The sequence below is a fragment of the Oncorhynchus nerka genome, linkage group LG3, assembly GCF_034236695.1.
Source record: "Oncorhynchus nerka isolate Pitt River linkage group LG3, Oner_Uvic_2.0, whole genome shotgun sequence".
Taxonomy (NCBI): domain Eukaryota; kingdom Metazoa; phylum Chordata; class Actinopteri; order Salmoniformes; family Salmonidae; genus Oncorhynchus; species Oncorhynchus nerka.
In genome coordinates this window covers 62,000,337-62,011,393 of record NC_088398.1, presented here as the reverse complement: position 1 = coordinate 62,011,393, position 11,057 = coordinate 62,000,337, and the positions used below count along the sequence as shown (strand labels likewise).

At 42.1% G+C, this 11,057-nt stretch overlaps 1 protein-coding gene across 1 annotated transcript in view; it reads left to right on the top strand.

Annotated features, from left to right (window-relative positions):
• The first annotated feature begins 291 nt into the window (after positions 1–291).
• Positions 292–11,057, top strand: part of LOC115121626 (ephrin type-A receptor 3-like) — a 150,469-nt gene continuing 139,703 nt past the window's right edge. Inside the window, exon 1 of the mRNA XM_065014187.1 lies at positions 292–524. Coding sequence (XP_064870259.1) covers positions 422–524 — 103 coding nt within the window. The 5' untranslated portion in view covers positions 292–421. The remainder of the gene's footprint in view (positions 525–11,057) is intronic.

The window sequence follows — 11,057 nt, the reverse complement described above, 5'->3', positions numbered from 1 at the left end:
TGGAGAAGGAATGCTGCAGGAGTCCTGGGGCTAATGCTTGGAGAAGGAATGCTGCAGGAGTCCTGGGGCTAATGCTTGGAGAGGGAATGCTGCTGCTTTCTACTTCTGATCATCTGTTGGGAAATTGACCTCTTGTGAACTTGAGCGTCTCTTTGCCAATCGATTTAGCTCTGTAGGACCCTGCAGAAAACGAGAGCCCCCGCTCCAGCCAGTCTCCGTTCAGTAGAGCGAGTGAGAGAGTAAGACAGAGAGAGCGCAGACTCCTCCTCATTCTTCGGTGTCAAAGTTGACATCAGCCCCGGAGCCGAGTTGAACGCGAGCCTCTTGTCTGAACCGGAGAGCGAGCTCACATCATTCAGTGGCGCATGCTTTACGGAGTTATGTACCTCGCGCTGTCTTGCCCTCTGAACTGCCTGCCGTCATGGATTGCAAACCGCGCGCGAAACCACTACTACTTTGTATTTTTCTGTTCATCTTGTCGTTTATTTGCCCAGCACTTCTGATCATCCACCCGTCCAATGAAGGTAAGAGTGAGAGAGAGAGAGAGAGAGGGTCTGACATAAAAAGAGAAAGAGTAAAGATCCATGTTAGAGAGGGGAGATAGGTTATGCGTTCGCTCCCAGAGAGAGAGAGAGCGTGGTAGGCTGCAGCGGCTCGTGTTGCAGTCTGGACCCCAGACATTTAAGGTTGTTCTAACAGCACTGATGCTGTGGATGGACGGGACAGCCAGGACATGTTATGATAGACCATTCGATAATGTCCAAAAATTGTCATGGCGGAATTTTAGCACATTTTTAAATGATCGTGTAATTATTTTAACCCAGTCTGTGTTTTGATCCAAGATGGATGTAATGCAATAGAAGGATTGATGCACGGACTCCGTGTAGCGTTTTAAACTCTCATTAAGAGCTTTGGCCCGCTGGTAAATCGATGGAAACTGGTGTTGGATGGGGGATCACGATAATCAGCTTTAGGCATTTAACAGTGGGGTGTCCGTGCATATATTGGTTGGAATTAACGATTGGTATTCCATCATTATTCTCTAAATAGTGATAATAATACATTTTGAAACGTGGATGCGGAAGTGTTCATTAATATGTTTGGTATTATAACTCACAGATCCCCATGTAGGCTATTGTCCCAAGACAACAACACCGAGTAGAAGCAGGCAGTTCAAGCGCTGTAGTGCACACTAAAGAACCAGAGGCAGGCAGTGAACCTCCGCTCCTCTTAACCCAAGCGGATCACACATTAGCCTAAATAGATGTGTATTTAGAAAATGCAGCCTATTCACATGAATTAGTATTCATTCACACGGATAGTTTATTGGATTATATAAATATGCCCCACTTTGTGGAGACGTGCTCGAAGGAACACGCACACTCTCTGATTGATATCCCATAGCGCGCTGTACGCAAGGACTCTTCCACTCGACATTTCCATCGCTTAACTAATCCATTGGCTACTTTTCCTTGAATAGGCCGCTCTCGACGGGTTGTTTATTATCGCGCCGCCGACACATGCACTCTCGATGGGTTGTTTATTTTTTTCGCGCCGCACACACGCATGCACACACATGGTCCAGTTATGAAATGATTGGCCTATAGTTTCAAATGGCAAAGCTCCTCAGGTAATTGCACATTGAGAAATTCCTGTAGCCTACTTGTACGGTCAATAGTGAGACAAAGCCAAATACTAATCAAGAGTGAGCTCAGTAAAACGAAGCTATTTATTGTCATGCTATTATTGACTTGTTTTTACATGGTAATAGGCTTCGCATTAGTTATAGGCATTATAATTCAAATTTGAGAACATGTTATAGAATATATTTTCCCTGATGAATTGTAACATAATTGAACTGTAAACATATAGGCCTATAAACAATTTAAGTGAATAAATAGCCTAAGACCTTGAAGGCACACAACTGAAAACATGCGATCGACTAGACAGCATTTCCCCATAGGCCTATTCTTTGTTGCAACAGGGTGGACATATCTTCTACAGCACAAAGCCTATACCATAGGCGACTACAGTATCACTTTTGTGTTTTTCTTGTAGGAAAGGACAACGCTTGAATATAAAAAAAGGCCTGAGAATATGGTATCAAAATGAACAACGAATAACGCTCAAAGGTCAGACAGATTAGGCCTATGGGCCAGCGCGAGAGGTCAAAGTTAAGGCCACATAACACAACTTTGTCTTTGGGCAATACAAATGCCTAGATTTCAATCCACATCATAGCTCTTTAAGCTGATTAATGTATTGTAACGGGAAGGATTTAGTATTGCTACAAACCAGTCATTTCTCCATGCATGTAAGCTGCTGGGTAGAGGCGCGTATAGTATCGCCTTGTCTCATCTTTAGACCTATATTGTAGTCGAACTCATAGGCTATATAAACGGTTAATAAACCAAGCTTGGAGATTATGAAGTTACTTTATTTTTTCGATTTGATGTATGCCTAATTAAGTTTATGGGTCTCTGGGCAGCATGTATGTATTTTTGTTTTTTAGAAACGTCTGGCATTTTGAGGGGATTATTTCAGCTTTGATATTTTCGATTCTACAGCACATGCTTTTTTGCTGCTTTTACTGTTTGACACTTTTATTCACCTCACTACTTCCAGTAGCCCACACAGCTCGATCTCGGCAGGCCAGACGTCGACATACACAGTATAGTCAAGTCAAATATAGGCCTAGTCGTTCTATTTTTGTCAGCCTAATTATTGTTTAGGGCTATGTAGGCTATGCACTTATTTATCGGTCATGAAGTTATTATTATCTCCTGTGGTGGTAGAATAATCTAATAACAATGGGCTATGTATCCGTTGTTAGTTGCCATTATTTTCTTAGCCTGTAGCTTATTGTTTATAAAAGTCTGCTTTCGTGCAATGTATGGCCACCCGAAACACCCGGTCTGTCTACCAGAGAGTGTCAGTATCGAGCCGTTCTCACCGTGAAGCCTCACACGCTCTAGCCTATCTGTAATAATAGAAGTATCAAAAATACTTCTATCAGAAACAGAAAATGCACACTCTGCGGAGCAAGAGGGAAGAGAGGAATCGTCTCCCTGTTTGATGCTGTTTTTGTGCTCGAGGCACCATGTCATCGGGGCCCGGTTAAGTCAGAACCCCCTCCCTTCCTTTACAGGCTACACTGCATAAGTCCCTTTCATAAAGAAAACTTTTAGCACAAAGCCACATTTTCTCCGTTCATTTTAAAATTCAAAGAACATGGACCATGGCTATCTGGTGTATTTCCTTTTATGAGCGCAGAACAAAAAATGGGGCCTTGGCTATATAAAAGTATCTTATTTGATATGCCTATATAGCTTTTCCCGCAAAATGTAGGTTAAGTGTATAGGCTATGCATCTACAATTGACCCTACGTCGTCCAGGTTAGGGTTTGGCCGGTATAGGCCGTCATTGTAAATAAGAATTTGTTCTTAACTGACTTGCCTAGTTAAATAAAATAACGTCATATTGGAAATATTCACTGCATTTTGTTGCCACATATCATATCTATCATTTCAGAGCATACAAAGTCGTAAATTGACATTAGTAATACAGTCCAACCACTGTTCAATCCGTAACGGCCTATTTTGGGGCTTAGCGGAACCACGACTCGCATGGCTCATTGGGTTGCATTATATAAAACCCATACCCTAAAATAATAGACTGTGATATAGGATAGCTTTAGGACAACCTGACCGTGCGTGTGCGTGTGTGTGTGTTTTGTGAATGTTCAGAATAATCTGTGAAGCAGGTGATATAGTCCTGTTGTAAAAGCGGGGGAAAATATGGACGTTTTAGAAATGTAAAACTTAACTATTACATGACGACTAGGATTATGTCATCTTTTATGCTTCCTCTCAAAATGTAGTGGTTCATTAGGTTAATTATATTAACGATAATTAGACAATAATATCAGGCTATTCATCATTATCATTAATTATAGGCCTAATGATCATGATGATGACAATACTCTTAATAATTAGCCAACATATATTGTTGTTTTTTTTGCAAACTTCTAGCTACTCTTGTGTTTATTTGATGAAGGAATAAATCTTTCAACAACTTCGGCAATGTACAGTTTCAACATCACGCACAGGCTTCGCCTTACGCATGATCAGCATTTTAATGTTAAAATAGATTTTAGGGATCTGATGTTTCCCCACCAGGCCTTCAACTTTATAAATGTTCATTTATTTATTTACTTATGCCTATATTGTTTTTATTGTTTTCGTTTTGAATTATCTTATGCCTATTGCAACACTAGACACGTTTAGAAATGTTGTTCTCAGTACTTCGATCTATATTTCCCCACATCATTATATCGCCCATTATTATTGTTTTATCTGAGGCTGTTTCATCAGGTCCTCGTGAGATCTTCAAAACCCATTGCACTTAAAACCAATTTGAACTGACGTAAGAAAAATGTATTGCTTTTACAGATAAATATATTGTTAAAGTTTTAGCAGGATATTGTACTATTTTAAAAGCCACATGAATGCTAGATTGGTAGTGTGCTAGGGCAGAGGCCTACTGCGAGGTCAGACAATTCGGTCATGGACCAAAACATGGTGACGCAATTTTTTCCACCTTCCACATAAGGTAATGGTAGTTTTTCTTAAAAAAAACAAAAATAAAATCAACCAAAATAAAGAACAACGAATTGTGAAATACCCCTTAACTTGGGCCTGCCTATATAGACCCATTATTCAAATTGAATTATTGGCAGCAGAGACAAAAATGCTGTGAAAATGGTGCAACCTATATACTGAATTGTATCACCATGTCCATATATTCATGTTTTCAATAGGCTATGACTTTGATCAAATGTGTATAGGACCACATGCTATTGGTTAAGGCTAGTAGCAGGACAATGGATAAACTCCCTACCGTAATACAGTATGCCCCTGTAATCCACAACACAGAGTTATAGCAGTGACTTATTTAATATCTCCTCTCCTATCTGGGCAGGCTACCTGCTATACACACTCATATTTACAGAAGCAAATAAATGTTTCTGCCATTTAGCAGTGCTTGTCTAAAGCCATGGTCATGGGGAACTTTGATGACCTACGACACTGTGTCTCGTATTGCAATTCGTCTACCCCAGGAGTAGAAAGTAATACGGCCACTTTTAGAATTGTTCATTTTTGGGGGATAATTTGGCCAGAATGTATGTGATATTGTAGGCAGGCGTATTGGCTTGATTTGAAGAGGGATTCTTGCACCAACGGATCAGTGTATTTTCTCAGTTTAAGTTATCTTTGAGCAGTGAGTGTGCAGCATAAAATGAGAGAAAGTCTTGGTAGGCCTAAGTGTAGCCTATGTTTGCGGGAGCGCGTGCGTGTGTGAATAGGCGGCAGTGGTGAGTCTTGCTGCGTGACGCGCGGTAGTTTCTCTCCCTGCCAGGGCGCCGGGAGGTGGTGGTATTTTTAGCCGGTGGCAGGGAGGCCTTGCCCGGAGAAGCCGGGGCAGTAGCCCCGCTGGGAGGAGCAGAGGTTTGTGAGCGATGGTACCTTTCAGGGGGTCTGGAAATGTGCTTACACATGCTCCCGCTTTAAAAAATAGTGCGCTCTCTCTCTCTCTCTCTCTCTCTCTCTCTCTCTCTCTCTCTCTCTCTCTCTCTCTCTCTCTCTCTCTCTCTCTCTCTCTCTGTGTGTGTGTGTGGTACACCTATCTGCTGGATGGGAGGCCTTTAGGTTAGTGGTGCGCGGATCAGCTGTTTGTTCACCCGCATCCGCCCGCAATTGCTAATAAACCATCCGCATCCGCCCGACTATATGTGATAAAGTGAAAATCTGAGGTCCGCAGCCAACCCTTACCCGAAAATATAGAAAATACGCTATATGCTATATAGGCTACAGTCAATGACGGCATAACAATTATTTTTTGACAGGGGTGCAGGATTTGCCTGATTTTGATGTGTTTCTGCTTATAATTTCCGACATTTTGGTAGGCTATTTGTTAGTCAACTTGTCTGTAATTAGATACATGTATCTTCTCTTTTGTCATATGTTGCCCTAGAAGACTAAATACACATTTGCTCAACAGAATAATGGAATAGGTCGATACAATGAATTCTAGTTTAATTCTAGTTGACATCGGTAAAGTTTTTTTCTGAGGGAAAAATACAATAACGCAAAAAAAGGAAAGATTTAATGTGCAAAATGTCCAAATGACATCAGTTTGACCGGTTGTAAGCGACCCAACGTGTTTCTGATAAGATTTCAGATCGGCTTCGATGCATATTTTAATTTGTTGAAATACTATCAGCTTTCATGATGCTTTTATGATTAAGACCGCACCTCTACAGATGGTATCTAACTGAGCATTTAATTATCTCAAGATGCAGAAAGAAATACTATTTCTCCACTCCTGTTCCCAAGTCCAATTGTTGCCTTATTTTGGTGTATAATTTTACTGCAACAAATGCTTAATACTACAGGAGTTATTATTAAGGCTATGTGAGAGGTTATAGACCTATCGTCAGTGTCCAGATTTCAGTTTCCATTTAACCCATCTAAACAGCAGGCTACAGTTCCTTTGACATACCATAGTCCTATTTGAAGTCCCTTCTTGTGACTGTCGATTTTGAATAGCGCCTCACAAGCATCACACATAACATAGCCGGCACTGATATTATCATATTTTACCACTTCACCAAATCTTTTGCAAACATTACTTTTCTGGCCCTCCCTTCTTTATTTTCAACTCTCCTTTTGCAGCTTTTGTCTTATTTAATGAAATGTACTTACATGTTTTTCTGCTAGCTCCCAAAAGCATTATTTGGCGATTGGCTGTGTAGGCTATTTGGCGAGCTACAGTTAAGCCCTAAAGTTTAGGCTTATGCGCTAATACCAGATAGCCTAAAATAAAAACCTAAATGAAGCCTAAATTGCACGATAATTATACATGCATTACTTTTTTAAAGGTATTGTTGCTCTTTACGCCCTTCAGCCACACAATATTTAATGACCCTAACCTGTCTGCCCCGATATTTAATGACCCTGCGGATATAACCGCCGGGGACTGTGGGTTATGAGTCAACTTGTAGGTATAGCAGTGTAAAGTGGTGGAAGTGATGTATAGGCGGTGTTTATAGGTTATCCAATATCTCACAATGTATGGGTTTATTAGAGACACAGACTGTGTGTACGTGCGTGTATGCAGCCACGTCACACGTGATTACAAGTCAGTATTCGGCTTCCATCCCATGCCTGAGGAAGTCGAGACAGGACAGCGCTCACTGTTGCCTCTGGGGCCAAATGTTGCATGTTCAAATCCAGCCATAGAAAGTTGTTTTAAGCCTATCCCAAACCTTAACCCTTATCTTAACCGTTCAGAGTTAATACCTAACCTTAAGATTTTGGAGTTAATCCCTAAATTTAACCTTAAACACTTCAACATTTGACGTTTGGAACAACGTCGAAATTTGAGGTTTGAACGTCTAATTCTGACGTGAGACTGTGAGCTAGTTGCATGCATGAGCTGTGAGAGGGGAACCAGCAGCAGCATCAGACACAGCGACACTCGCTGTGAATAATTCATGATGGGAGGAGAACATTTCACCCTGAACACACAGTCACAACCTGCAGATGTGCCTGGCTGCAGACAGACTACTGCAGACCCTTACACACATACATAACCGGCAGTCATAACAGGCGTGTTCCCTACATTCTGTGGCAGTCTGGGCAGACTGATTTCTATATCATATTGATGTGTTCCTGCAGACACTGCTCACTGTGCATCCTGTCTGCCTACAACCCTGTGTACACTTTGCTGCAGAGCTGAAATCTTCAATAAAAGCGAATTCTCTACATCAGATGGAACTATTAGGCCGGTGGTGTTACTCTGCCTCTGTCTTTCCTATATTGACTCACCTGACTGTTCCCATGTTGTTTGCTCCCAGACCAGAGACCAGCAGTAGTCTACTCAGAAGACTGCTATTAATACTGTTCTTTACTGTTAGTTACCATAAAAAGTCTGTGCTTTCTGAAACACACTACGGCCGACTGACTGGGTAGTCACACTGACGAGAGAGTGTCTGTGTGAGTGTTCTGTGTGAGTGTCTGGGCATGTATTTGTGTGTGTGTGTGTTTGTGTGCATGTGGATCTTTGTGTGAGTGTGTGGGACTTTGGTGGTGATTTCCGGCCCATGCAGCTGGAGAGGCAGCTTCAGATAGAGCCATCTAATTTTCTGCTCTCAAATTCCCTCGCTTGGCTCAATTTGAGATGGGGCCTGGCTCGTTGAGAAATGTAAATTGGAACCAATGGAGCTGGATGCTGCACTGCTATAATCTGACAGCAGCAGATAGCTTTATTAGCTTTAATAGGAGTGTGTGTGTGCGTGCGGACCCTGTTTGGCTAGCATTTAGGTGAGCCTCAATTTTGTTGGCTTCAGTCTGGAATGTGCTAATAATCTTTATTTTCCTCTCCCCTCCTATACTCTCTCTTCTCCACTCCGTACTGTCCTCGATCCTGTGCAAACTGGAAAGGGAGGTAGCAAATCAATATAGATTTAATACCTAACCTTAAGATACCTAACCAATTGGGAGCATGTTCAGAACTCCTTATAGAGCAGGGAGCATAATCTAGCTTCAGCTGATTTTCTTCTTGAGTGGATGGTCGGGGGCTGGAACATAATTCTAATTCATTTGTAGACCTCAAGATGCCCAAACAGATATAATGTTTGACTAAAACATAATCATTTCAAACCTTGCTTATATTTGTATACAATCAGATGTGTCTCTCTGTTATGCGCAGGAATACCTGGGAACAGATTTCCAAAATTAGTATAATTTTGAGCAGATTTCCTGGTGTTTTTATGTCCAACAATGTTTGTAAAACATTTTCTGGGGAGCCAAATAAAACCACCTGCGGGCAGCCAGTTGAGGAACCCTGCCATAGAGACTGACACAGATCTTCACTCTCCTCTCAAACACTTGTTAGTCAGGATATCTGATCCCAGCCTCCCTTGAAAACACAGATCTTGAAGGAAGATTGAATCAAGATTAAATGAGCTTTTTCCCTGCTTTGTTGTTGCACCAGCGGCACTGCAGCCCACCAGAGGCCCTGTGTCACAGCTCTTATCATACTGTTCTGTCTTAGTAATTATAAAACGAGTTGTTGGATTCTGGATGCTGATTGGAAGAGCAGCATTCCAAGCCGTGCTGTATTCGCCGACATAGGTCCACCTACACTATATATACAAAAGTTTTGGACACCCCTTCTATTTCTGCCACACCTGTTACTGACAGGTGTATAAAGTCGAGCATACAGCCATGCAATCTCCATAGACAAACATTGGCATTAGAATGTTCCTTACTGAAGAGCTCAGTGACTTTTAACATGGCACCTTCATAGGATGCCACTTTTCCAACAAGTCAGTTTGTCAAATTTCTGCCCTGCTAGAGCTGCCCTGGTCAACCGTAAGTGCTGTTATTGTGAAGTGGAAATGTTTAGGAGCAACAACGGCTGAAATGCGAAGTGGTAGGTCACACAAGCTCACAGAACGGGACTGACGAGTGCTGAAGCGCATAAAAATCATATGTCCTCGGTTGCAACAATCACTACTGAGTTCCAAACTGCCTCTGGAAGCAACGTTAGCATAAAAACTGTTTGTCGGGAGCTTCATGAAATGGGCTTCCATGGCCAGGCAGTCTCACACAAGCCTAAGATCACAATGCAAAATGCCAACTGTTGGCTAGAGTGGTGTAAAGCTCTCCACCATTAAACTCTGGAGCAGGTGAAATGTGTTCTCTTGAGTGATCAATTACACTACACAATCTGGCAGTCCGACGGACGAATCTGTGTTTGACGGATGCCAGGAGAACACTACCTGCCCCAATGCATAGTGCCAACTGTAAAGTTGAGCTCCTGAGTGGGTCCTGCATTTTAAAAAAGATACATAAAGATAACACACACAAAAATAAAGTTTGGTGGAGGAGGAATAATTCTCGGTCTGTTTTTCATGGTTCGGGGTAGGCCCCTTAGTTCCAGTGAAGTAAAATCTTAATGCTACAGCATACAATGACTTTCTAGACAATTCTGTGCTTCCATCTTTGTGGCAACAGTTTGGGGGAGGCCCTTTCCTGTTTCAGCATGACAATGCCCCCATGCACAAAGTTAGGTCCATACGGAAATGGTTTGTCGAGATCTTTGTGGAAGAGCTTGACTGGCCTGCACATAGTCCTGACCTCAACCCAATGGAACACTTTTGGGATGAAGTGGAACGCTGACAGCGAGCCAGGCATAATCGGCCAACATCAGTGCCCGAGCTCACTAATGCTCTTGTGGCTGAATGGAAGCAAGTCCCCACAACAATGTTCCAACATATAGTGGACTCTCCTTCCCAGAAGAGTGGAGGCTGTTACAGCAGCTAAGGGGGGACCAACTCCATATTAATGCCCATGATTTTTGAATGAGATGTTTGTCGAGCAGGTGTCCACACACTTTTGATCATGTAGTGTATGTCTGATAACACTCACACCATTCAGATCACACAATCTAACCATAGCTCTCGATGACCGTTAGACAAACGTTTCAATTAATTAACAACTAAATAATTAATTGAAAGCTAAAATTGGTGAAATAATATACTAATTTCCATATTTACAGTGTAGTAATGAATGTTGTACATATGTCCAGTCAGAGCCCATGATTTATCTGAAAACCTAAAGATGCCAATGTAAAGCTTAGAACATGAGAGTTACAGGTTGACAGGGATTGTAGATCCAAAGATTGGTAACAGCATATGTGGTTTCCTGACCCTACAGTACATGTGTATCAGTACTATATAACTCAGAGGAGGGACAGTTCACACAGCTGTAGCAGTGACTCAACAGCCTTCCAGGTCGCCACAGACCAGAACATCTCTTGCTTTGGAGGACAGTGCAGCAGGCTGTCTCTGTTTTGGTTAGCTTTAGGAAGTCCTCAGAGGGAAACAGGCCTGGTGTGTGTGTCTATGTGTTCTAAGGAGTCCTGCGAATTGAGCAGCTGGGTAAATACTATCCTGGTAATGGCTCTTGACTGGAGGTCCCAAGGCCAGG